The 27897-nt window shown below is 39.9% G+C and overlaps 1 protein-coding gene across 6 annotated transcripts in view; it reads left to right on the forward strand.

Moving 5' to 3' along the window:
- Positions 1-24962, forward strand: part of QKI (QKI, KH domain containing RNA binding) — a 152745-nt gene extending 127783 nt beyond the window's left edge. The window contains exons 5-8 of one of the 6 annotated variants that reach the window (XR_008629810.1): positions 13689-13776; positions 14981-15280; positions 17148-18016; positions 21916-24962. Coding sequence is in view for 5 of the 6 variants with exons in the window: in XM_055136234.1 (XP_054992209.1) it covers positions 13689-13776; positions 14981-15280; positions 17942-18016; positions 21916-21932 (480 nt within the window). In the remaining variant the exon portion in view is untranslated. Of the gene's footprint in view, positions 1-13688; positions 13777-14980; positions 15281-15878; positions 16324-17147; positions 21306-21915 lie in introns of those variants that run through there. The other 5 variants (XM_055136235.1, XM_055136234.1, XM_055136238.1 and 2 more) reach the window with 5 other exon arrangements.
- Positions 24963-27897: the final 2935 nt, after the last annotated feature.

Consider the following 27897-nt stretch of genomic DNA (forward strand, 5'->3'; position numbering starts at 1 on the left):
CTCCATTCTACACTAGTTTCTCTCCATCTGCCTCTTCCTATGGCTGTGCTCTTTGGTCTCTGCAGGCATTGCTTTAACTAGAAGTTAAAGCACTAAAAGTGCTGTTTCCTTGGGTACTAATGCATATGGATAGGGCTAATTAAGAGATAGGGTAGGGTGTAAAGATTAAGACTATTTTCACTGCATACTCAGGTGTTAACTTTCCTTCCTCTCCTCTAACCATAGTTGTTTGTCAGCTGACCAGACTTTCAAAAGCCAAAGAGGGGCTTTCCCCTGGATGTGGAGTTTTAATTAGATGATGAAAATACATCTAGGGTTTATTGTGAACAAACTTGCAAGTGCAGACTTCGTGTGAAAAATATCCACCTTTCAATCGGTTCTTGAAACATTCTCTAAACACAGGTTTTCTTGGAATTAATAGTTCACATAGCCTGTATGTGAACAGTAACTGTAACTGAATTCAGTAACTTGTAACTGAATTTACAAATGTAAATAGGAATTTTGGACATAGAGCAATAGAGCAGTGTGAATTTCTTACTGAAAAAATTTGTATGTAGTTTCCATAGGAAGCCCTTCAGTCATAGTGTTACTTATATAATTTTAATACTTGCTCTTATCTGTATATTCTCAAGTACTAAGGTTTCTATCCCATAATTAAATACACTGCTCACTAGCTGGGATAATGTATCTTTTTATTGGGTTTTCTTGTTAAATGTGTGGTATTTTTCACTGGTCCTCTAAAATTAATTTTAAGTATAGTCTTTTAAAGAATTAAGATTTTGAATAGAAAATTGGCTGAGTGATTTCCTAGTGCATTTTCTCTAGTGCTTCTGTTTTCACACATCCCTTCAGCTTATGCGCTCTTCTGAAGGTTGCCATTACCATTGTGTTCTTGCAGACAGGGGAAGCGTTGGCCTGTGTCTCTGGCCTGTGCGTCCAGCCACACAGGCATTGCGCTGACGAGAATCAAAATTTCTTCACTTTGTGTTGAGGAACACTGAAATTGAATTGGCAAATATGTTAAAATGAAATAACCCTTATCTATTTAAGTTGTATGTTTAAGCCCTTTTTTTCCTTGACAACATTTCAAAAACTTAAGTGCTATGTTATTTATAAGTGAATCAGATACTTATGAGATTTTATTCATACATTAATGACATATGAGCATTTTAGTATTACTGCTATTTTTTAATAAACTTACTTTGCAGCTCATCTTATGACTTGGCTTACTTTTGTGTTTTTGATAAACAAATTTAAAACTTTTATTTATTTGGGCCCACACCCGGCAGTACTCAGGGATTGCTCCTGACAGGGCGTAGGGGACCATATGGGGTGCCAGGGGTCAAACCCAGTTTGGCCATTTGCAAGGCACATGCCCTGTCTCTACTTTTGCTTTGGCCTTTTGATAACCAAATTTTGAAAATTTGATTTTAAAGGCGACCGTAGCACTTTCTATAGGAACTGTTTAGTTGTTATTGTGAAATACGCAGATAGATTTTGTGTTTTATTCTCTTAGCCTTAATGCTTTTATGGAAAATTTTAGTCTATAATGTCAGTATAAAGTATGAAAAATTTATTGAGTATTTTAAAACTCATGCCTAGCTGTAAGTTCACATGACATTGGCTGATTTTACTAAACCTCTTTTTGGAGTACCATATCTCCAGGCTAGTTAGCAAATTTGTGAATTAACTTACTTTGTGATACTATTAATTCTCCTGTAATAAAGATGTAAATCAGTTTAAATAAAGTACGTTGGTTATTGAATTTGGTGTCTATAGAATTATAACATATTGTGGAGATTAAAAGAATCATTTAGTGTTTGTCAAAAACAATTTGCTCTACAAACTTCTATTGAGAAACTGCTATTTACCAGGCTAATAAACAGCCTGTACTCCATGCAGAGAGTTAGATCTAGTAATGTAAATGGAGCAGGACAAAATTTAATGCATTTTCAAGTTTGCTCACTTGATTCTTGTTCTTGAGAAAAGTTAGTCTCATGCTGCAGGTGCTTTCTCCAGGGACCAGCTCTCTCTAAAGTTGATCTCAAACAGTGTCATTCAGTTTTTCCTTTGCAGGTTCCACTGTCACATGATCTTAATTCAGTTTGCTTCCCATCTTGAACTCCAGCTTTGCAGTCTGTTCCACACCGCATCCCTCTAGAAGTCATACACGTTCAAACCCACTTCCAGAGCTAGGGAGACAGTCCTTTGTGCCCTGCACATGGCAATTTCATCTTTATTCTGTGCGTTCCCTCGGGCTCAGGCAATCTTTCTTCCACCTTGGTTCCCCCACTTGTTCCATCCACTTACCACCGAGTGCTTAGTAACACATGACTGTTCACTCTCTTCACTGTTGGATAAGGTTTTTGTGTTCCTTCTTGTTTGCACTAGAACTGTGTATTTTATAGATGAAAGTATGTTCACACTCCATTTCAGACTTTTAGTGGCTTTTGGTTACCACGTGGTACAGATGCAAACCGGGTAAGCATGACATTCCGAGTTCATCTCCATATAGAGTGCCTGCCTTCCTGTTTTTGTCTCATGTCATTCCCCCCACATTCATTCAGTTTCCCTGCACCCCCTGCTCCTAGGTTAGCTCAGTTCTGTAGTATCACCTTTTTTTGGTTTTTTATTTTGCTTTTTGGGTCACACCCGGCAATGCACAGGGGTTACTCCTGGCTTCGCACTCAGAAATTACTCCTGGCAGTGCTTGGGGGACCATATGGGATGCTGGGAATCGAACCCGGGTCAGCCGAGTGCAAGGCAAACACCCTGCCTGCTGTGCTATTGCTCTCGCCCCATAGTAGTGTCAAGTTTTTCAAATGGGTTTTTAAAAAAACTATGTAGTAAGATGCAAAGTGTAGTACGACAGATCCAGAGTTAAATCAATTCTGAATTTAGAGCCAGAACCCTTAACTTTCAGTTTATCACCAGTAAATAATTTCATAGACGTTCTTAACCTTATTTAAAACATTGTCCACCACAGTATAAAACTGCTTAACTTTTGGAATATCAGCTGTTAACCAGTAAGTTCGTAGGTAATATGTTCATGAAAAAAATCACCTGTTACAATGTTTATATATTGGTTCCAATAGTAATAATTCTGCCACAACTCTGATGATATTTAATGACAGAAGTGCTAGAGCTCACTGGATTGAGGGACAGGTTCTTTCCACAGTTGAAAAGACATCAGAAGTCAGGATTCTTAGACTTGACCATCATCCTCGTTATAAGTCAGTTACAACTCTTTGAGTGACTCAGTGTACTTGTTTTGTGAGTGATCCTAGATTAAAAGATTGCATTATAGTGATTTCTTTATAAAACATATGTTCCATAAAACCCATTTTAGCAACTGATTTTTACAAATCAGAATTATTTCAAGTATAAATTCTGGCAGACTGGAGCAATAGCACAGCAGGTAGAGCTGGTGCCTTGCACACGGCCGACCCGGGTTTGATTCCTCCATTCCTCTCGGAGAGCCCGACAAGCTACTGAGAGTATCTCGCCCACACAGCAGAGCCTGGCAAGCTCCCCGTGGTGTATTTGATATACCAAAAACAGTAACAACAAGTCTCACAATGGTGACGTTACTGGTGCCTGCTCGAGCAAATTGATGAACTACAGGACTACAGTGCTATAAAATCTGGCATTTGGAGTGTATTGTATTTTTGTATACTGATATATTTTTTAAAATATTTCTGCTGTTTTCCCCGATAAAAAGGGAAAAATAACTTTTTTTAAGTTAACCTAAAAAGTACAGTTAACTTAAAAAAAATATTACGGATACATACACATACACATACACACTAACAGTGGTACTAAACTATGTCAGAATACAAGCAGTATTTGCTTTTTTCTTAATTTGTATGTGTGTGGAGGGGGAAAGATTCTATAAAAAAATACGTTTGCCTTTTCTGCAAACTAACGTTTTAAATATAATTTTAGTGGATGATCAGTTTTTCTTAATGGAGTTTCGAAAAAGTGGGGGTGATTTCAGCTTTTCCTTGAAAATCACTTGTATCACTTGTCATCCTATTGATCTTTGATTTGTTTGAGCTGGTGCCAGTAACGTCTCCATTCATCCCTGTCGAGTGCTAGTATAGCCCAGTTATATCTGCTCGCTCCAGGAACACGAAGAGCCTCAAACCGTTCATTCAGGGTTTTGACGAAGAAGTCCGACCATCTCGTTGATGGGCGGCCAAGTGGTCTTTTGACGTCCGGTGGAATCCAGTCAGTAACAGCTCTAGTCCAGCGGTCATCTCTGAATCGCATTACGTGTCTGGCCCATCTGATTTTTGACGCCTTGGCAAACGAGACAGCGTCCCTGATTCTTGACCGTCGACGGAGGTCAGAACTCCGGATTCCTTCTCTCACTTGAGTGAAACGTGATACTCCAAGCATAGCTCTTTCGATTCTTCTATGGGACACCCGAATAGCATTCTCATCCTGTTTGTGTAGGGCCCAGGTCTCTGTGGCATACGTTAATGCAGGAAGAACGGTGGAATCGAAAAGATGTGCCCGGAGCTGGAGGTTCTTTGTCCTCTTAACCACTTCTTCGACGCTCTTGAAGGCGTTCCACGCTGCTCTCTTCCTCCTGCACAGTACTGGTGCCAAGTCATTCCTCATGTTGAGTTCTTGACCCAGGTACACATAGCTGCTGCATTCGGAATTGTTCGTTCCGTTGAGAGCCAATGGAACGTCAGGGACTAGTTCGTTTTCATGAACTTGTTTTGCTGAGATTCAGCTACAGTCCAACCTTTCTACACTCACGGTGTGGAAAAGCCAGCCAGCATTTGTGCCGCTTGGCTAATGTTTGGCGTTATGAGAATGATGTCATCAGTGATGCGGAGGTGGTGTAGTTGCTGACCGTCTATCTTCACTCCCATTCCTTCCCATTCCAGTCTTCGCATGACATTCTCGAGGGTGGTATTCACTTTTAATCACCTTATCTAGCTATATAACTGCTTAGAGTATTCAGAATTTTTTAAATTCATTGTAATCTATATGTTTCAGGTGTTTATTGTTCAAATCAACATGTGAATCTGTTACTTGAAGGTCACCATGAAAAGTCCAGTTCCATCTTTCACTATGCAGTTGACCTCTCTCAGAGTCAGAAAATGAATTCTTTCCGGGTTGTGTAACAATGCACATTGGACAGATCTTTTGAGAACACTCTTAAAAGCATGGGAATCTTCTTAAATGAAGTTGGGAATAAATAAAAAATGCAATTATTATTCTTTGAGCGATAGCACAGCGGGTAGGGCGTTTGCCTTGCACGTGGCCAACCCAGGTTTGATTCCTCTCAGAGAGCCTGGCAAGCTGTTGAGAGTCTCCTGCCCTCACGGCAGAGCCTGGCAAGCTCTCCGTGGCATATCCGATATGCCAAAAATAGTAACAACAAGTCTCACAATGGTGACGTTACTGGTGCCTGCTCAAGCAAATTGATGAACAATGGGACGAGTGCTACAGTGCTATATATTCAGAAGAAGTAATCCCCAGTCAGAAAAGTTTTGTAATGGTATTCATATTCTTTATAAAAACAGAAGACATGTTATACCATAGGGAGCAATTAAAATATGGTTTAGACTTGAAGTCTAAATACTCAGAATATTGTACTCCCTTCCCTGCCCCCCCCCCAACATAGAACTGATGGTCCTTCAACAATCTCTTGCTTTTACTCTCATCTCTCCATCCCCCCGGAGTCATCCCCCATGTCATCATGTTACCTGGGTCAGTCATTTCGTAACGGTCTGATCTCTTAGCCTTTAGTCTTGTCTTTCTAAATATTTTCCATACCAGAGCTAAAGTGGTTCTTCAAAAATAGAAAACCAATCATGATTCTACTTTGGTGAAAACATTTGAGTGACTTCTAATTATTCCAGATCATATTTCCACTTGTTTGAAAATGGCCTTTAAACGGATTTTATTTTAACCAATCTTCATTCTTTGGTTTTGAGGTTAGATATTTAAATATGTTATTTTTTTGTGATAGCACAGCAGGTAGGGCGTTTGCCTTGCACGTGACTGACTCAGGTTTGATTCTCCCGTCCCTCTCGGAGAGCCTGGCAAGCTCCCGCACGGTAGAGTCTGGTAAGCTACCTGTGGTATATTCGATAGGCCAAAAACAGTAACAAGTCTCACAGTGGAGACGTTACTGATGCCCCCTCAAACAAATTGTTGAGCAGGGGGATGACAGTGATTTTTTTCTTAGAATCTCTATTTTTTTTTTTTCTCTTTTCATCTGTGACTTACCCTTTGGGCCTTAGGTTATATATCATTTTGTAACAATAACCCCAAAGCCGGCTACATTCTGCTTTTTACCAAACCAGGCTTAGTTGGCACCTTTGCAGTTTGTTATGTGGACAGTCCTTGTCCTTGTTTTAACTGCTTAATTACCTGTTTCCAAGTCATGTTCCTCATGCAAAAACATTACCGAATTTACAAGGGGGCAGGGCAGACTTTGTTAGTAAAAACCCATCTTAGAAAAGGTGTTTCATAAACATTTTTATAATTAGAATTTTTTAAAAAGTTTTATGAACTTTAATGTGAAAATTTTGATAGGTTATTTAATGAGGTTATTAAGAAAATTGTGACCACCTATATTAAAAAAAAATTTAATCTAGATGTGACTAATGTATTCCCCTGGAATAGTAGATAATAGGTAAGTTTTATGTCAAGTTTTCTCACCCCAGGGGAAAAATTTAATTTTTTAAAATACAGGTTTTTTTAATGGATCATTGGTTTATAAATTTAAATTTCAGGGTTATTGCTTCAGATCACAGCCTGTATATTCACCACCACATCCGCCCCTCAGGAGTTCTAGTACCAGCACACTCCGCAAATGATCCCTTCCTCTCACTCTTCCCTCTCTGGGCACCGCCATCTTACTCGCAAAATCTCAGAGCTCATTTGTTAATATTGGGTCATTCATTTCCTCTGACTTCCTGAGAAAAGCCACCTGGTCCTTGGCTTTTACTTTCTGATTTATTTGACTTATCACTATCACTTTGTGTCATAAAAGGCAAGCTTTGTGTTTTACTAGCTTAGTAGTACGCCATTGAATACCTTTTTGTTGATGGACACTTGGGTTCATTGTTTGGGAACTGTGGTGACTGAAGCTTCTGTGAACAGCAAGGAGCACATACCTTTCCAGATTACTGTTTTCATATTCTTCGAGCTGACACCTCAGAGAGCTATCCTTGGCACAACAGTATTTCCATTTTTACTTCTTGGAGGACTTGCCACCCTTTTCTACAGAGTTTGCATCACTTTACTTCCCACCAACAGTTCTCTACCCGCTCACCACCACATACTGTTTCCTTTGTTTTTATGTTGGCCATTCCTTCAAGTTTAATACTTCCTTGTCATGTTGGTTTACATTTTTTCTGATCATAAGTGAAGTTCTGGGCCGGAGCAATAGTATAGTAGTTAGGGCTCTTGCCTTGCATATGGCCAGTTTAAGTTTGATCCCCAGCACTGTACACGGCCCTCTGTGCCCCACTAGCAGTAATCTGAGTACAGGAATAAGCCCTGAGCACCACAGGGTGTTGCTCAGAAACACACACACACACACACACACACACACACACACGAAGCCTTTTTTCATGCACCTGTTAGCTATGTATAAATTTTCTTCGGTGAAATATTTATTCAGATCTTCCGCTCATCTTTTGTTTATTTTGGATAGAGTAGGTTATCAGTTCTGTCAATTGTATATGAAAATATCTTCACCCAGTAATGAGTAGAATTTAAATTATAGTTTTAAAGCCATCTGGAAATACCTAGATTGGGAAAAGATTGCTGTCCTAAAGTCCATCTGCCTGGGAGTACTGATCATTTAAGAATATTTTTTGCTTTCATTCCCAAGATATAACTAGAATTATGTGGGTCGTTGGAGATAGCTCAAAGAATGGGGTGCAAGCCTGGCACACATGGGGGTTCTGGCTGTCCAGCCATTGCATTGCTGCATGTACCTCTGGTGGAATTCTAGTGGCTCTTGGCACTACTGGGAAAGTGTCCAAATTAAGTAAGAGTTTTTCTAGTTTTTTTTGGTTTGTTTTGGCGTAGGTCTTTGCCATTATTTCCTTATGGTGCCTATTTTACAGAACGTATCAGTTTTGTGTACATGGAAAAAGTCTGTTGGTGCAGGTTCTAGCCTTTGCTAAATGCAGTATCATTCTCAGTTTGGGTCTGCCTATCTCTTTCCCAGTGTCAGTCAACACTAATCACAATTTAAGTGGTATCCAAACTTAAGATCACAGCTATCATCATGCTTTCAACAATTGATTCTTCTTCTCTTAACATAAAAACTCTTGGGTTATTAAAATATTTTTGAGTATTTATCACTTTCTCACCACTTTACAATCTTATGTTTTTCTGGAAAATTTTAACATTTGTGCTTCCTATTGGAAACTTACTCAATATGTTGTGATTCCCATCCCCCCAACCCTGTCTTTGGGCTACACCCAGTGATACTTAGAACTAGCTCCTAGTGGAACTTAGGACCCTATGGTGTGCCAGAGATTGAGTCCAGATTGGCTGCATGCAAGGCAAACATCCTACATGCTGTACTATCACTCTGGCCCCAATATATTATGATTCTTAGTGTTCGTGAAACATCTCAAATAACAGCAGTCACAGAGAATACAGTAGTAGCTCAAATACAGAATAGCCATTCTTAACAAACTTGCTTTCAGTTAACAGTAAGTTAGTATGATTTGGAGTTCTTCAATGGATGAACATCTTCATTTTCTTCTCTTAGAACCAAGTCCGGTGTTCTTCAGCAGAGTTGCTGTTATACTGACAATTGGTCCTGTATAGAGGGAAATAGTCCTGAGGTTTTCATTCTGCAGTTAACTCCTGTTCCTAACAGTCCTGTACTTAGCTTTCTCTGATTTATTTTATTCCAATTTTAGATTGTTAGATAGTTTCCTGCTTAAAAAGGAGTATTTGCATTTTACTTCAGAAGTATTTTCATCCCTAAATGAATGTGTTTGCATATCGTATTTTGTTATTTGAGTTTTTAAGTGTGACTAAGCCAAGCTGCCTTCCTAGTTCTCCTTGGATAATTAAGTATAAGTATCCTTGTGATTTATTAGCATAGTAGCACAAATTCCTGTCTTTTGTTTCTTTTCACCTAAAGTTCTTAATTGGAGAAACAACAACAGAGTGAGAAAGGAAAGGTTAAATTCTTTGTAAGTCATAAAAAAATGAGACTTTTATTGCAATCCCAGAATAAAGGTCTTTCAAAAGATTAAATATTAAGTTGATGATTTTTTTTCTGATAAAGGCAGTATGCCTTTATTTCTACAAAGCTCACAGTGCCAAGGACTCAGTGCTCCTTTTTATCACCACTGCAGTTACTGATGAGAGGGAAGAAACTGTTATTGGCCTCTTTCCCTTCTGTTATTGTTTCCACTTGCTTTAAATTTACACATCAAAATTTAAGTCATTCACAATAAAGACATAACTTTTAACTTTACTATGAAGCATAATGAAAAAAGAGGCAGAGGCAGCCAAACTCCATGGTCTTAGGTTTCTCACAATGATGGCATCCAGAAATGTTTCAAGCATAAGAGAAACAGTCAGTGGTGATACCAGATTGTTGGAGTTCCTTGAAGTTGTTCGTAGCCTTTCCCATTGCTCTTTCATCAGATCTTCACTGCATCCCGTGCAAACTTTAACCACTGAGTATCGTTGGGTGTGACCCAAAAAGCAAAAAAATAAATAATTATTATTATTTTTTCTCCTGTAGACTAAGAACTCTGTGTGTGTGTTTGAGTGCGCGCGCGTGCATGCATGTGTGCGTGCGTGCGTGTCTTTAGACCTTTTGGTCAGGTATTTATTATAACAACTTGCAAGTGTCAACACCACCACCACCCTACCCCCAACACAGACACACACACCATGACCACTTCGTATTTTGATTTTGGCATTTGGGCCACACTCAACAGTTGCTCAGGATTAGGCTTGGGAGCCACTACTGGCAGTGCTCTGGGACCATATAAGGCAGAGGTTTGCCACATACAGAGCATTTGCTCCTATCCAATGAGCTCTCTCTCTGGCCTGCATGGTAAATTTTTATCTTGCTAGTTCTCATATATTAATTTCATATACATAGATATGTATATGCATGTGTGTGTGTATTTTTTTTAAGAGAGCTCAAGGGACTGAGTATATGCTCAGCGCATGTGGGAGGCCTGGGTTCAATCCCCAGCACAATATGGTCCTTCACAAAGTACAAGGTGTGTCTCAAAAGCCAAACAGAAAACAAAAAAAAAGATTGAGTCATCATTTTCAGGTTTCAGTTCTTCTGTCATTGGTAAGGGTCTCTTTCAACCAGCTTATATTCATTTGCTCTCCTGTTGCTCTAAGACATAGACTCTGATCAAGTCCATCTAAAACACAGATAATTTACAAAGGATTTTTCCTTTACAGAACAAAATGTGACTCCACTGATAGTACATATTTTGGATTGTGATATTATGAATCATTCCTATAAAGTTACTGTAAAGAATAAAATCTCAGATTGTACCATATTTTACACGGAAGGAAATAAATGCTTATTATGAGATGGTTTTTCTGCTGAGGTCACTATGAACATTTTTAAATTGTTAGAAATGAGTTTATTATTCTGAGTTAAACTGTTTCATGTTCTAGTTATATGTTTCTAATTTAGTATTTGTGGAGTGTGTGTGTTTGAAGCTTTTCTTATTAATAAAGTACCTCGTGCTTTCTCAGCTTTTTCAAGTGGGAGTCTGGAAGGCGAGGAGAAGTTCAAAAGACACGTCATGTTGTTACCCCTTCTTGTCTCTCTGACTTTGGGCCTGTGGGTTTTTCACTGAAACTGTATAGTGTACCATTTGGATTGGAACTTGTTTTGTCAAAGATACTGCCCAGGTGAGGGAATGATGGGCATTTTCCATCTAACCGTATTCATCTCTGATACATTTTTTCAGTGGTGGGTTTCTGTAAGATCTGGGGGATTTTCTTTCCTTTTTGCAGGCACCACTCTTTTCGTGTTGTCAGTTGGGAGGGTTCTCTATCTCAGCATGTGTTTTTTAGCCATCTGTTAGCCAGTAGTAAAGCCTGGGAAGAGGAAGGTGAAAGCCAGAAACCAAAGGCACAGAAGATCGCCATAGAGCCATGGACACAAAATGAGGCCTTGTCGATGTCAGAGGAAAGGATGCCAGTGGCCATAGACACCATCTGGGAAACTGAGTTCAGTAGTCCTTGGGGGCGAGGGGCTACTTCTGTCTCAGGGAACAGACTCTACACTGGATGGTGTGCACAGAGAGATGACAGGAATTGGGTCAGCAGCTATCGTGACCTGAGCAAGGGAAGGGACATCTCTAGTCAGGCACCGCAAGAAGTAGTGTGTTCAGGGCCTGGCGCAAAAGGAGAGTTGCTTGTTGTTGGTTGTCGGACGACCTGAGGAAGTTCTCTGTTTGGGTGGGGCCCCAAGGGGCCGCTCTGAGGAGCCCTCTCCTCCTGGCGGGACGGGGAGTGCTGAATTCACTGGGTCATGGCCTGATGGCAGGCTCCTGTATTTTGTGGGGTTTTATCTCTGAGAGAAGAGGTCAGATCACTCCTGATTGGAAGCGTAGAGCCCCATGAACTCAATGGAGAAGAAACGAAGTTGTAAGGACTTGGAAATGAGCATATTTTCCTTTCTGGACTTAATGTTTGGAAAGAGGGGCACGCACCTTCAGCAGTTTGGGCAGGGGGTGCAGTGATCAGATTCATTGCCCAAAGCACAAAGGAGATTGGAAGAGTCACTTGTGGGTGAGAGTGATTCTTGGGGAACTGGACCTACTCTCAAGATGCATAGCAGCATGCTCTGAATTGGGGGGCAGGATGGGGGGCTTGGGTGGTAGACCACTGGAGTACAGCTCCAGGGGCTGGTTATGCCGCCCTGGACGAGTCCTGTGCTCTGGATGCTGTGCCTCCCAGTGCATGCCACTTAGTATGGAAGGTGACAGGAGGTACACCAATTTTCTTTCCCTCTAAATAGAGTTCACTTTACAACCTCATTTTCCTGTTGATTTAAATATAAAATGACTTAACAAGTTTTAGTTCCTAGTAGTGTTTTCTTGGAATGAATTTTTTGGGGCGTGCAGTGTGGGAGGAGGCCACTCGTGGCACTGCTCTGGACTACTGACTCTGCTCAGGGATGACTCCTGGCAGGGTTCAGGGGACCAAATGGGATGTCTGGGATCAAACCCAAATCAGCCCTGTGCAAGACCATCACCTTCTCCTCTGTACTATCTCTGGCTCCTCTGTGAAAGAATTTGAGCTTTATTATATAAATTTCTCATTATTCCCTTTCAATAATGATGCTTACTCATTTTTATCTTTAACAGACAGTTGCAGTGTAGTTCAGATAAACTCTCTAAACTTGTTTTTTTTTAAACAAGGTTTTTAAATGTAGGTTTGTAGGAAGCAGGAAATAGTTATTTCATACATATGCACATCTGTTCTTCATGTTCTTCTGCTCTAGAGAAATGGCACTTTAGTCTTCATGATGTTTCCACTCATTGTTTTCTTGAATGCTCTGTGGTTTATTAAAAATCAACACAGCAGGTTTTTTTACCGAAAAGTGGCATAGGCGCTATGCTGCCGGAGTGCCCCCTGGTGTGGGTGCCAGTCAGCAGATGCTGAGGATAGGGGAGATTCAGCTGTCTGTTCTGGTCCTGCTCCTTTTGATGATTTCATTTTTTAAATATTAATTTGTACCTTTGTTAATATATAAGCAATATGAGCAGCGTGTAGATTCATTTCTCCCACCATCTTCAGGAATGATCCTTGGTAAGGTAGGATTTCAGTCCTTTTACTGTAGCAAGTGAGAATTTTCGTTGTAGGATTTAGGCTTTCATGTAAGTGCACGGCATGAATATGTCATGAAATGTTAAGGGGGAAGGTACTTGGCGAGCAGTTAATCTTGCCATTGTATCTACACTGATTGGAGCAGAGACACTGTGGTACACCAGTAACAGCTAGACTGGGGTGACAGCAGTAAATGAAAAGGAGGTAGAGCCAAGGGTTCTCCAACAGCCAAACGTGTCTGGTAACCAGAGATGGTCTTGCCTTCAGCCTCTTAGAGTTGCCAGCAGTGTCCCCTTTATTCTGTGGGCAGGGTGTCACTGAGCCCCGAGGGCAGACTTGTCCACAGCACTCCGTTTCTCAGAAGGAGCAGTGCAGGTATGCACACACGCATATACATGACTTTTGAAAATCATTATTTTTTAAATTAACTTTTCGCCTTTGAAGAACTAAACATAAAGTTCTTTTGAATACCACCATCGAATCATTGATGTTTAAAAATGTCAGTTTTTGACTTTCTGTCTTCTGACCGACACATTTGAGTTTTGGAATCTTTAATGAATGATTATATTTAAGCTTACTTAACATTTTCTTTCTGTTGAGTAGTAAAGCTTTTAAGGAGAACTTGGATAGCGCATTTAAAAGGTTGGGCTGGAAGTGTAGCTCGCCGCAGAGCGTGGCCTGCGTGCCCACACGCCATGGCTGCGCGCTTCAGGGTGCTGCGAGGGCCCTGGACACCCCGTCTTGTTTTCCTCTGGAAGCAGGTGGTTCCAGTCACATGCTATCTATTTTAAACTTGTGTCGAGATGGCTGGACGGTCTGGGGCTCGTCTCAAGTGCTTACTGCTCTTGTGTTTTCTGTTGTAGGCGGAGGGAGAGGACAGTCTGAAAAAGATGCAGCTGATGGAGCTGGCGATTCTGAACGGCACCTACAGAGATGCCAACATTAAATCACGTAAGGATGAGGCCAGGCTGTGATGGTGTCAGCTGTCTCTGTCCACAACCCCTTCTCCATTTGGCAGTGTAACACATGCACATGAGTTGGAGTATGTGCCACTTGATAGGGGAGAAGGAGCCCCCAGTTGATTGCTTTCACAGGCTGCGGACTTGATCCGAGCTTGGTTCCATTTGGAGTTCATAGACTTACTATTTTGATGAAATGTCATCTTCAGAATTGAAAATTTTTAGGAAATTTCTGATTTCTTAAACTTGATATTGAAAGATTCTAATTTATTACATTTATGCAAAAGGTGGCTCTTCATTTTTTTTAAAGCTGATTTGGAATATATCTGAATGCAGTGATCTTTCTGTTGAATACGTCTTTTTACCCTGCTTGCATGTTTTCCCTCCAGCATTTTTTCTCTGTTGATTTCATATGTGAGTTCACAGAGAGCAGTCGGTGATAATGTTTTTAATCCCATTTTCCCTTTATCTCAATCTGTACATGGGTTCAAAAATGACAAGAGTCCTGGTCTTTTAGAATATAATGTGATCATTTCTGTCCTGAGATGACCTAAGCCGTACACGTCTTTTATAAATGTAGTTGCTTAAATCACTACTGTTTAAAAGAGAGATAAGTTCTAGCCCACTTTCCATATTGTAGGTAATGAGGAATGGGACATCTTAAAATATTTTTTGAAGTTCATTCTTATAACAAAGTATAGAATTATAATTTTTATATAAAGTATCTCTAGTGGTTTATATGATTTATAAAAATTAGTCTTTTACTTAAAATTAAAGCTACTCTTGAGAACTATACCAAAACTGTATTTCTATGGACTCCAATTACAATATATTTAACCTCTTTTAATGCAAGTGTTTCCTTCTGCCTCTGCATGTGTGTACTTGTAGTATCATGAGATCTTAAAAACAGATATGTCAAATATATGAACTAAATATAATCTAGTTTAATGGTCTCATTCATTGTTTTACAGTGGCTTTTTAATTTATGCACATTTATTCTTAATCACATTGGGCAAGGGGAAGCTGTTTGCATTTGGTTGGTGTGCTTTGGCATTTTTGTGTGATCAGCGCATGTACTAATGATTTCCTTTTATTTTTCTTCTTTCTTGCTTTTTCCTTTTCCTACTTCCCTCTCATTTTCCCTATTTTACACTGCTGCCTCTGTACTTCCTTCTAAATTTCTTTGCTTACTGTAGCAGCCCTTGCCTTTTCTCTTGCAGCAACAGCCCAGGCTGCCCCACGGATTATCACGGGGCCCGCGCCTGTTCTCCCGCCCGCCGCCCTGCGCACCCCTGCGCCAGCCGGTCCCACCATAATGCCTTTGATCAGACAGATACAGACCGCTGTCATGCCAAACGGGACTCCTCACCCAACTGCTGCAATAGTTCCTCCAGGGCCTGAGGCTGGTTTAATCTACACGCCCTACGAATACCCCTACACCTTGGCACCAGCTACATCTATCCTTGAGTACCCTATTGAACCTAGTGGTGTATTAGGTAAGTCACTCTTCTGCTACACTTCACAGCACTGTTCTTTGTGACTTGGTGCTCCAGACTTTGAAATAGCAGTCCTAGAGAGGCAAGCACATTCCATTAGGAAAGACTGAAGACTTAGTTTGTGTCCTTTCAGTCTTAAAAGGGTTCCCCCCGAAACGATCGTGCCTTTAGTCCCGCACGCCGGCCTGTCCCCTCTGTCGGCCACAGCAGCCCAAGTTAGATTCCTTTTGTCTCAGTCATACGTAGTTATCAGCTAAATTTGGAACCTCTGTAAAAATATTTCGAGAGCTTTAAAAACATCCTGTGAGTATTTTTCAGGGTTATTTAAAATATGAAAGGTAGAGCTAGGCAAATGGTTGAATTCTTAGTTTGTATGGGTTTTTTTTTTTTTCTTCCTTTTTTAGGCCTTGTTTATATTAAGCCTAAGAGATCTCTGAATTGTAGTAGTGCAGAATGGAATTGATGAGTAAAATCCCAAGTCACTGAATTCAAATTACACTTAAGGCAAAAATTAAGATCCTACTGTAAACGCTTGGTTTTACGTGATCAAAAAGTGTTGTACCCGAACAAAGACATCACTGATGCCTTTTCTTTATAGAGTGGATTGAAATGCCAGTCATGCCTGATATTTCAGCCCATTGACTTGCTGGACGAAGGACTGGAATGCAGCAGCTGCTGTAACACGACCAGTCAGTGCGGAACACACTGTCTCTGGGCTGCCCCTGGCTTTTCCAGACAGAATCTGAATCCTTTGTTTTTCCAGACAGATCTGAATACTTTTTTTCCTTGAATTGTATATGACCATGGTGCTGCATGCATGCTGTTGACTTTTAGGACTTTGATCTTTCAAAAAAATTTTTTTTCCAGCATTAATATTGACTTAAAAAATTCGAAAGTCTCTAATGAACCTGGACACTAAGATTTAAACTTGAAAAGTCATTGTTCAGTTAAAGCCACGATGCTCTGTATGTTATCTGTGTGTGCATGCACTCTGGTGCCTTTTGTTTCTCAAGCAAATACATTGATTGTACGTGTTCCCCGTTGATCTCTGAATCATTGTATGAAGTGTTGTAGGTCAGAATTCTACCCTAGAGCTATTGACGAGAGGCTTGTTTTGTTGCACATTCTTAAGCATTTTTAAAATAACCTGTAACATGTAACCTGTTTGCGTTTCCCTTTCTGTTAACCTCTGTCTCGTGGCCCCATGCCTGCCCCTCCCCCCAGAGCTCCTCTCTGCTGCACGCACAGCGTCTGTTGGAGGAGTTTGACTGTTGCTTCCTGCAGGGCTGGCACTCTTAGCCACCAGCTGCTGTTCCAGCACTCTCCATGCAAGATCTTGCTGATTTTGCTTCCTGGAATTACACTTGTATAAGATTAGTTTATCTGAAATGGAAAGGGGGTGATGGACCAGTTTACTGCTTAGAAACAGCAAGAGGCACTGCAGTAACATTTGTTTTTCATTTTAAATCATGTGGTTTTTTTCTCTTGTTGGGAAAGTTTTATTTACAGTACATAATTATCAGACCAACAAAATTAAAAGCAAAATAAAAGATGCCTGATTGGCATTCTTAAGATGAACTATGAATACTAAATGAAAACAATCCATTATGATCAGTTTTATTTCCTGCTCTGCCACCTAAGCAGTAAAACATGCAAACTGAGAAAATTACCTCAAATTGCTAAGTTATAATAAATTTGCACACAGATAACATGCATGCTCTCTATCAAGTCTCACATCGTATTACTTTAAAAGCAGTGCCCTTCAAAAACAGATGCAGACATGTGTGTTGGTGGTAGTGAGGAGATTGGTATTAGCATCAAATCTTCATTGATGACTAATTTTTAATTCCCTTCCTTTTATCTTTAGGTATGGCTTTCCCAACGAAAGGCTAAGAATTCAAGAACGGTCTTAACTGAACCCTCATCAGATCTGAATTTAACAAATGCTTAGTCTCAGCCAGCCTTCGGGGTGGGGGGGTGGGGGGAAGCTTAGCCTAGCAGTCAGTGACTTACTTGCACTTTTTTGCACACTGATAGAAAGTAAAAATATGTTAATAATTTGGTTTAGTCTGTAATCTTACAAAGTAATGGTAATTTATAAAGGAGTGTATAGTAGTATACTGACTGCTAAGTGTACTATACTGTTTGCTTTACTAATCACCTAATTCATTGCAGTTCATACTTATTGACTCAAAGTTTAAAACCACAATCTGTAGGCTTTAAGAATTGCTTTTAAACCTTTTTAAGTGATAAGCTCTGGAAGTGGTCTTAAGGTTAGCAAATAATTGTCAGTATTAAACATGGCATTATTGAAGTAGTCCTACTGCAAGAAAGGCACTTCAGTGAATATGTGACTAGTAAAGCTTTTAAATAGGTGTGACTGATAGAATTCATGAAATACTGTAACTTGGGATTGTAAATGGACGAATAAGATGAGGTTAAGGCCAAGACTTCTGAAATGAATGCAATATTAATAGACACATAGATTATGCAGCATATGGTTGATTTTTAAACTACTGTGCCTTAACGTGTTTCTTGAAGTGAAACTTTTGTAGTAAATGAACATTTGAAATCCATTTTGATAAACCTGCTGTTACTGTTTGTTTCCCCCTCCCCTGTGAATGTTTTCTAACTTTGTCTTGGTGATTGCAATTTAACTAGGTGCGGTGGCTACTAAAGTTCGGAGGCACGATATGCGTGTCCATCCTTACCAAAGGATTGTGACCGCAGACCGAGGTTAGTTTAGTTCTGCAGTTCTTGTGTTTAAGAAATGCGTTGGGTGTCCATCACATTTGCAACACCACACCTGATGAAAAAATTACTGCTTGCTTGCATACTATTTGTTTTCCTTTTCTAAATTAATTTGTGATAATTGACAAATTTAAGGGTTGGGTGTTTTGGTGGGTTGTTTTCGTTTTTCTTGCTCCCTTATTTTAACTTATTAAATCCTATTTTAGTATGTGCTACGATTTATTCCTACTAAAACATAAATGAGTCCATTTGGGGAGCTATTAAATTTTGATGTTGCCTTAATTATTTTTCAGTAATAATTTTTGCTAAAGTTTGCTTTTTTAATTGTTCGGAAATTTTGGGTTGGTTTTGCAAAATGAACTGAGCTGATGGTGCTTTAATGAGAGAAGTAAAGGAATATACGCCTCCTGTGTCCTTGTGGAGAAAACTGAAGATTTAGTTTCCATTTTCCTTTTTAATGAGATATTTGAGCCACTGTACAAGCATGAGGATGTACTTGTCAAGCACTTAGCTGAGAGCAACAGAGTAAGGACTGTGAAGATGATTTTGATGCAGTTGGATTTTTTGTAAATCAGCAAGTCCGTTCCCTTTTATTCTTGCATTCTCTTGCCAAATGGATCCTTCGATTTTTGTCATTTGCTGCTAAAATACGCTATCTGAAGGCAAATTGTCTCAAGTTCTGTGGTGACACAAATCCAGCTGTTTTGACTCTTTTTGATTAACCTGTGACTGGAAAATAAGTCTTCATTTTTCTCCTTTTGAACATTTGTGATAGTGCCCTATATATACACCTTTGGACCCTCTTATAAATTATTGAGGAGTGATATTTTCGGTTTATTGATATTGAATTGTAAATTTTTCATCACAAGACACAAATGTGAAAGTTGAAAAGGATTGAAAGCTTTTACAAGTTTCTATCCTGGCACATTCACTACTGACTGGATTTGATCAAAATCTCTGATGTGAGTGGGGGAAAGTGATGAATGCACTCTTTAATTCTACATCTTCTATGAAAGACCTCCCTGCTTTGCGTGGTTATCTTGAATACCAACAGATACTGGACATAGCTGATTGTCCAGATCAGACTAAGGTGGTAACTTCCCTCAAACGTTTAAAGTTACATCTTATTCAGCACCCTGCTTTGGAAGCACCTGGGAGCTTGAGTCTGACAGTGAAACAGCCCCAGGCTCTGTGATCTTCTGTGGGGAGAATAGACCTTGCCAGGGTGTTCCTGCACCAGAGTAAATGGCAAACATTTTTTTTAAGGTCACACTAAGTTTGAAGAAAGATACTATCCATGAGTAATTTGAGCTCCTCCCCCCCTCGCCCCGTCTCTCCACAATGGTGTCTAAAGTAGTTCTAAATCCGTATTTTAAAGTTTTGTTGGTTTTTGGTCCCCCCTCCCCTGCCCTTTCCCTCTATACCCCTTTTAGGGGGTTATCTCATAATTTTGGTTTAAAAGAATGATTATTGGCCTACTCAATACTCCAGTGCCTTGAGTTAGTTGAAAATGTTGGAAATGATGACACATTCCATGCATGGCTCTTTTGTAGTTATATGCATTTTCATTAAAATTTTATTCAATATGAAATGTCAGCAAACCGAAAAGCTACTTTTTTTTCTTCTTTAGCAGAATACTTGTATACTGCTGTTGCTATACTGTATGCACTCATTGGGTCTAAGGGAGATGTCGGAAATCCTTCACTTAAATTATTTTATGATACTACTGTTTTCTCTATTTTTGAGGTTTTTTAAAAAATATTTTTAATTTTTGGAGGAAAGATTAATAGTATAATCATTCACTTAATGATTTAATGCAAGGAAACTCAGCCCTTGAACATATAACCATGTAATTCTATATGAGCATTTAGAGTACCGCATGGTTGACAAAGAGCTAGTTTTTTTAAAAAAACTAAAAATAAATCCATTTCTTTACATATTTCAGAACCTAATTTAAAGTTTTAAAAGACCAACTGATTTGTTTTTTCTGTAATGAACCATAAGTGACTTTGCACAGCGCTTGCCATACCTGTGTGTACTGTTGGAAGCCAGCCTTGGCAGAGGATGGCCCCGGGTACTGGGATACATGCATTCACAGTAGCTTGTTTCGTTTATGTATTTCGCATTCAAAGAAACACTTCCAAATTTTTCAGAGCAGTGATGTTACAGAAGGCATTGTCATCATTTGTGTAAGAAACTCAGTACGATTTTAATCAAAATCTTAAGCTGCAGAAAATAGTGCTCTAAGATTCAGCGTTGCTGGAGCTTCTGTGAAGTATTATGACTACATTAAACATTTGCTTTCTCTGATTTTGGAATACAGTTTTATACAAAATTCCATTTCAGAAAATCAGGAGAGATTTGGTCAAATTGAAAATACAGTATTTTTGTAGTATTTATACTGTCCTAAATGATAGACTATAACAGCATTTATTTGTTACTGTTATATGGAGGTAAAGCAGTCTATTATATGGGGCATTTCTCCTACTGAGTTTTTGATTTATGAAGTGGCACAGAATCTACCTTTGCACTGAATAGTATCTCCTCATCCACGCCTCCTCTGCATTAGTCATGGCAACAGTACAGAAAATTCTTTCAAACCTCAGAATAGAGCAGAAATAATTAAGCTGTTGAATGAGTCTTAAAAATCATACTACTGTTAAGTGGACCAAGTTTGGTGAAGCAGAATGTGACAGAGGTTAATTAAGGAAGGGTGAACCTAATAGGACCTTGGGAATGATAACTTTTCCACTTGAGAACTACTTTATGTTTTACTGTAATTTTTAATTTTTTTTGTTTTGTTTGATATTTTGCAAAAGAAAATAGTATTTACAGGTGGCTTCTTTTAAAATATAAAAATATAAAGCAGGAATGTATATGAAATGTCAGATTTTATTGTATTTGCAGAGTATTAGCTTTGAAATTGAATAAAGAAAGCTGTTTGTAGTTTTAAAATGCCTTATTGGTATCAATTAGAAATTTCTTCTATTTTTTGATGTACTTAGGGCTTTTTGAGTATAGAATTTTAAATGGCAGGATTTTACAGTGTTTACATGCAAGTGCATTTTATAAGTGTTCTATATGTGTAAAATAGTATTTTCGACTGGAAAGTGTTGGCTCGCGCCAAAGGCCTGGCCTTTTCCGGTCTCCATGATGTTACCTGCACTGCTAGTCTATAGTTTAGTATTGCTTTGTATCATGAGGCCAAGAAATTCCATGTTGTTTGTAAATAGAATAATTGAAAAAGCAATAAACATTTATTGAACAAAAGAAACCTGTTTGGCCCAGAGTTTATGTTGAACCAAATTGTTCATAAAAAATGAAAATTCTTTAGATCATTTCTATTAATCATCAGTTATTAATAATCACATCCATCATTAATAGTTGCTTTAATGCTTGCATCTGAGAGAATACTAATGCTTAATAGCAGTCAGATACTGGTAACTGCCCTGACTGTTTAGAGATCCTGATACCAAACCTATTCATCGTGTTGTTTTCCAATTTCCTTCATTGACTGCTACTAACTATTAGTTGTTAGTTGTATTTATTTCTATTTTTTCCTGTTAACCAGTTGTTTTTTTTTTTTGTTTTTGTTTTTGTTTCATTGTTTTTGTTTTTTTGGTTTTGGGGTTTTTTGTTTTTGTGGGAGTGGGCTCTCCTTCATTTGTTCAAATCATGATATGAAATTGTCATGATTTTTTATTGTATTCTGTAGATGGTGTCAAATCAGTTTGTCAGAATTAAACATGCTTTTTTTTTATTAGTTGTGATTAGTTTTTCATGTTGTCATTAAGCCGTCACTAGCTGAAACTAATCTCTTCTCTATCTTTTCTTTTCTTTTTTTGTTTTTTTTTTTGTTTTGTTTTTTGTTTCTAACCACCCAGCCGCCACCGGCAACTAACCTATGACCTTCTGACCTCTGAACTCTTCACCCAATGATGACCTGACCATGCCTGCCTGCTGATCAGTTAACTGGTAATCGCCTTTGCTTGCCTGTCGTCAGTGCAGCGAGCTGAGGCACTTGTCCGTTCGTCTTACCATCTAACCAAACAAAAGACAAAGAAATTGTTGTCCTCCAACTCAGCTTTTTTTCCCCCTTCCTGTTTGGGTGAAAGTGGTTCTACAATCTGCACTGAAGAGTAGTAAAGCAATAAGGCCCAATTCATCCCACAGCACTGATCATCTGTTAATGTCCCACTCTAAGCGAACGAACGGTAAGAAGGCCTCCCTCAGAAGGGGAGCCTGACGGCCCTTACCTGCTCAGTGACAGAGGCAGTTACTGTGAGAGACTCCTAGGACCTTCTCTCCTCATAGCGAGTCGCAGCTCTGAATGTACTGTGTGGTGATGCATCATGCATGAACCTTCGGTCAGGGATGTCATTGGTGAAGTGATTTGAAAAAGTAGTGCCCTCAGAGGGCAGAAGTTGCAGCCTTTTTTATATCGCCTGCCAGAAATGGAAGTATTAAAAGTGTGCCATGAAAGAAAAAAAACTTAATAAGGAATTTTAAAACGTAATTAAAAGAACAAAACTGCAACACTATTTTTAAACAGACAAATATCTGAGTTAAAATTACTGAACCTTTATTTTCCAACTCCTTAAAAATAGTATACAAGAACAAGGTACATGCATTATGTGTCACATTACTGGGCAAACTGTTCAAATATTTTTTTTAAACCTCCCTGTATAGAAAAAAATCATTAAGGATGTAAAAGCCATGCTTGCCTATTTGCTGTATACATGTAATGAAATTGTAGATAAAGTGTAGTGCATTGAAACAAATGAACAAAAAGTAGATACTTTTACTATACAAGGGTGCTGGTGCAGAAAAAAATATATATATTTTTGGAAATGTAGCATTTTATACTTTCAAGTGTTATAAAAAAAAAGAAAAAGAACAAAGAAACCCTTTATTTCATTAAATAATTTTTTCCGGTGGTTGTCAAGAAACAAAAGACCAAAAGAGCCTTTTTGTCTTTCTTTTTTATTTTTTAAGTATTGGAATAAGTCTAAAGAAAAGAAAGTGCCTTATTTTCCTTCATGGTCATTTAGTCTAAGCGTCTCGTAAGATCAGCTCCTCCCTCCAAATCTGAGTTAATGCATGTTACTCAGTCGCCCAGTATGTGAAAGAAGATAGGAGGGGAGGCCAAAGAGTTGATGGATTGAATTAGATGATTTTTGGCCACATTACCTTGATAAAAAATTGCCAAATCTGATACTGTGAAAAATTTGATAATTTTTCTAATACCTGACAATTTTTTAAAACATCATTCTCTTAAAATCATAATTGAGTGCTTTTGGTTATTAGAATATTTAATGTTCAAAGGATTTGGAGATTAAAATTATGTGTGATCTGAGCATCAGTTTACAGACTAATTAGAGCTTCATTTTATTCAAAGGGGGGTGGGTTGGATTTTTTTTTCTTAGTAATTTGAAGTAATAGTTTCCCTAACAAGCAGTAATATTTGTGATTTGCATTCTGGAAAAATGATCCAAATTGAATCCAACTTCTTTCTCCTGTATAGATAACAGTAGTCTATCTCTTTGCTGGGCTGAGTAGCCTAAGCCACCCCACCCCATCTTCCATTTTTGAACTTTAAAAAAGATGTGAAAAACTAGCATCATTGTGCATCTACTCAACTCCCTGTGCACTGAAGCTTCAGGTTTCTCATGAAGCTCATGTGTAGTTGGAGTGACTGCACAGAGCTTCCGTCCAACACGTAGGTAAAAGATCATTAACTGCACAGTACCAGATGTGGCAAACGTCAAGGGGCAGAGGACCCCGGCTTCTCAGCTGTCCCCTCCTAACATGCCTTCCCAGTATCACGATCAGAGGTCAGCAGTCAGCTCCAGGGGCACCTCGGTGGTGACCTCAGCAGTAAGCTCAGTGGGCATCTTGGTGGCGGCCTCCCCATCATCCTGTCTCACTTGGAAACGTTTGAAGTTTATTTACTATGCAATAGACATTCATTGTTTGTATTCAGCTAGCTTTGGTTTAATGTGCCACTGCTTTGTCTTTCTGTTACACATACAGTTGTTTTGATTTATTTACAATATATGCTGTGCCATTGCGATTTTTATTTTGGTTGGTTGAATAAATTTGCGACACTCAAACACTTGAGGTGACAGTAGTTTAAAAACGATACAGTATTGATCCAGTTTCATCTCAACTATGTATGTTCTACGTGGACATTTTAGATGTTTATCAAAGGTCTTTTATGGGGAAGAAAGTAAATTTATGAAAATAAATGTGTGACATTTATGAGTAATGTTGGCTCCGAACAAACTTTTGAAAACTTAGTTGACAAAATTTTGGATCAACTGAAAAAACGCATGATTTTTGAAATCTCTGAATGCCTTAGTTCTCAGTATTATCATTATTGAATTTATTTCTTATTAAAATATGTCGTTTTTAAGACTTTTTTCTGACAGTATTATGTAATTTTTTAGTGTGGGTAGATGGGAGTGTCGCTAGTATGTTACCGTACAGCTGACATGTATTTTTGTCTATTCTTTATTATCTTAGTAGTTTCATGCTGTGTATGTACCATAACCAACCTATTGCCTATGAGAAACATGTAAGATAATGTATTTACAGCCATTGTTACAAGTTTATAATGTATTTTTCTATCTTGTTTTATATGTATGTTATATAACATTCAAAAAGAATTTTTTTCTTGATTGAGAAAAGGATACAAAATGCAAAATCCACAATTTTGATAACTGAATATTGCCAATTGTTTTGCAGTACTTTATTATATTGGGTGTCTTGTCTTTCTTGGGCTTTTAGTTATTTAGCTAATGAATGAATACGTTAGACACTTTTGGGTTTTAGTTGGGAATTTTACATAGCTTGCATTTTAATTCTTTGGTTCTTTGCTGTTTCTATTAACCCATAGCATTATTTTAATAAATGTTATAATACCAACCTACTAACTCTGACTTTGTCTGTTCATTAACCTTTAAGTGTTTCATTAAACAAATAAAGACAAAACCACGTGAAGTCTTGAGTTCCTGGACTAACCCTGAAGACCTTGGCCACAGATAACACACGTGACTTGTTTGTGTGTCGTTTGTCAGCCGACAGTGCAGCGCTCGGCCGCCAGGAGCTGGTTAGCGTGCCTCGTTCTGAGGCGGGCTCAGTGCCAGCAGAGCTTGGGACACGGCAGCACTGGTGTGAGGGTTCCTCTAGTCTCGCCACCTGCCTCTCAGTGCCTCTGTGTTACTAATGCCACACTCTCCTGTTCCTTCTCCGAAGTAATCACTGTCTCTGCTCACGGCACCAGGGCTCACGTGGCTCATGACCGTCTTGGGCCCCAAGAAAACAGTTTAATTCTGTTGTTGAACCATCTCTCTCATTTAAGTAGGTACTTTTATGGTCATATTGTGAAGCTAGAAAATATGGTAGTTTTTACCTTTATTCAGATTTGTGTTTTAATGGGACATTTTTCTAGTGTTGAACTATTTCTATCCCTTTTGGGGTTGCTCAGCATAGGTGTAAACGGAGGTGGGTGGAGGGTGGATGTTGTCAGCCCTGGCCTACCGCAGACCCTCTTCCCTCAGGTCAGACTCTGCAAGAGGGCCGAGACAGCTGTCGGCTCCCCTGGGGTTTTCTGTCTCACCCCCTCCAGACTGGGTCAGCATCCATGGGTTCCGGGAGCTAACTCATTGTCCTGGCGTTTGTCAAGTTAGGCCTCGCCGCTCAGCTCTGGCACACAAACCAGTTTGAGTTAGGAAACCCCTTTATGCTTTTCTCTGCAGCCACTTAGCGGAACTCCAGTCTACCTATGAAGTTTTCTGAGAAGCAGTTCTCCTAGATAAGTTCTCAGGATCAAGTTTTGCATTTGTAAATAATGGATTATTTTTTGTTCATTATTTTATGTATATTCAAGCTCTAAACTTGGGGCCTAAAGTGAGTCGCTTGTTAAAGAAGCGTAACTCGCCCACCATACTGCCAGCAGCCGACTGTCCGGGAGAGAGCTTCGCAGTCCGTGATCTTTTATAAAAGAGAACAGCCATCCCAGCTTGTCTAATCATAATCAAGGTGGTTATTTGGACCCAGCAGCTGTCACTGTTTCTCTGATGGGGGGGTGCGTTATTGTCAGATAGACAGCTCTCAGGTGCCGCTACGGTTCTAGTAGCCAGCACCTCATTCATACATTATTCTGTAAAAAGGGGAAACTGTCAAGCTGCTCAGACACAAGCCTGTGTGGGACCATGTCACTTGCCTTGATGAGGAATTTGTATGCCGTTTACTCCAGTCTGCAGCCTGTGAGTGCAGTCTCATCTCATGTACTGCTGAGGTACTTTATACTTAATTATGTCAGATTGTCACCTTCTGTGTTGGAAAAGTTGGAAAAGACAGGTTATAGAAGGTGTAAATTCCCATGGATTCCATTTTTGTGCAGGCTGTAATAATATTAAACAAGAAATTACCCAAATCAGAGTGTGCTAAAGTCAGTCAGTACACTGTTTTCTAGTCTCATCTGAGAGCAGTTGAAAGTCAAGCTTTCGGCCAAGAAGCTGGTGGGACTGATGCATGTGGTGGTTGGTTCTTTTATCGTTGGTGACCCCGGGGAGGCCAGTGGACATGTGCTTGCTACCCCAGGGTGACGGAAGTGCTTTAAACAAGGCATGACTGTACACAAATGGAGTTGGAACTTTCTGGAGAAATAAAAAAGCTCCAGATTTTCAGTGCAACAAATGGACAATGGGTTTAACTGGAAATAAAAAATGTTACCAAATCAAGACCAGAAGTACAGGATTCTTTTTTAATATTGTCACGACTTTCTTTGTATATTTTAAAATGGAATTTTAAAAAATTTCATAGACAACACTTTTAGAATCATTCATATGGCACACATTCATAATTTGATCTGTGATTTCTTTAAAATTATCTACATTGAAATGTCTTGTCGTGACAAGACCTAAAATTACCTGTGTTTCAACTCCGTGATGAATCAAACTGGGTGATGTGAGCACAGTGCTCGCTTCTTCTCTGCTGCACTAATGGGGCGGTCTTGGGGGGTCTCACTGACATCCCCTGTCCCAGGGCTTTGCTGCCTCTGGGGGGAAGCCCCGCTCCTGGAGGGAAAATAGATTCCTGTCCTGGAGGGGTTGCCCTGTGCCTGTTGGAAGGCCAGTAGGGCTGCCGGGGGGAGGAGTCCTGCCAGGGGCGGGAGTAGGCGCACCTGAAGACCACACCCGGCCCCTCCGCCACCCCGGGACTACCATGCTGAAATAAAGATGCACGCTGTCATTTTCAGGATGTTTCTTTTGCCTCTAAATGGGGGGGGTGGTAACCTCTCTGGACAGCAGTCCTGATACACACCCCTACAGCAGTGGCCGGTGCCCGGCTGGGTGGCACGCAAAGGAGTCTGCACTTCTGAGACACCCAGGGCACCCGGCAGCTGGCCCTGCGGTGGACGAGGGATGGCAGGCTTGCCGGAGCTTGCTGGTGTCGGCTGTGGAGACGAGCCCTCTCTGCCAAGGCAGGAGTCAGCGCCACGGCGCCTTCCCATAGCGGGGTCTCTTCGAGAATTCTCCCGGGCGCTCATCCCTCAGCCTCCTGACACGGGGGCGGAGTGACAGTGCAGTGGGGAGGCTACTTGCCTTGCGCCTGGCTGACCAGGGCGTGAGCACAGAGCCGGGAGTAAGCCTTGAGCGCTGGGTGTCTTGGTGTGAGCACAGAGCCGGGAGTAAGCTTTGAGCACTACCGGTGCGTGGCTCACCAGGCACAGGCTCCTCGCCCTGCCGCGCTGGTGTCCAGCACTCCGTGCTCGCACAGGCTGGCCTGCGCAGGGGTGCTGTCGTACTTCATGCGAGCATTTAGGCGCCGAAGAAGGTTTGGTGGTTTCCGTCTCCTGG

This window comes from Sorex araneus, chromosome 4, assembly GCF_027595985.1.
Source record: "Sorex araneus isolate mSorAra2 chromosome 4, mSorAra2.pri, whole genome shotgun sequence".
NCBI classification, from domain to species: Eukaryota; Metazoa; Chordata; class Mammalia; order Eulipotyphla; family Soricidae; genus Sorex; species Sorex araneus.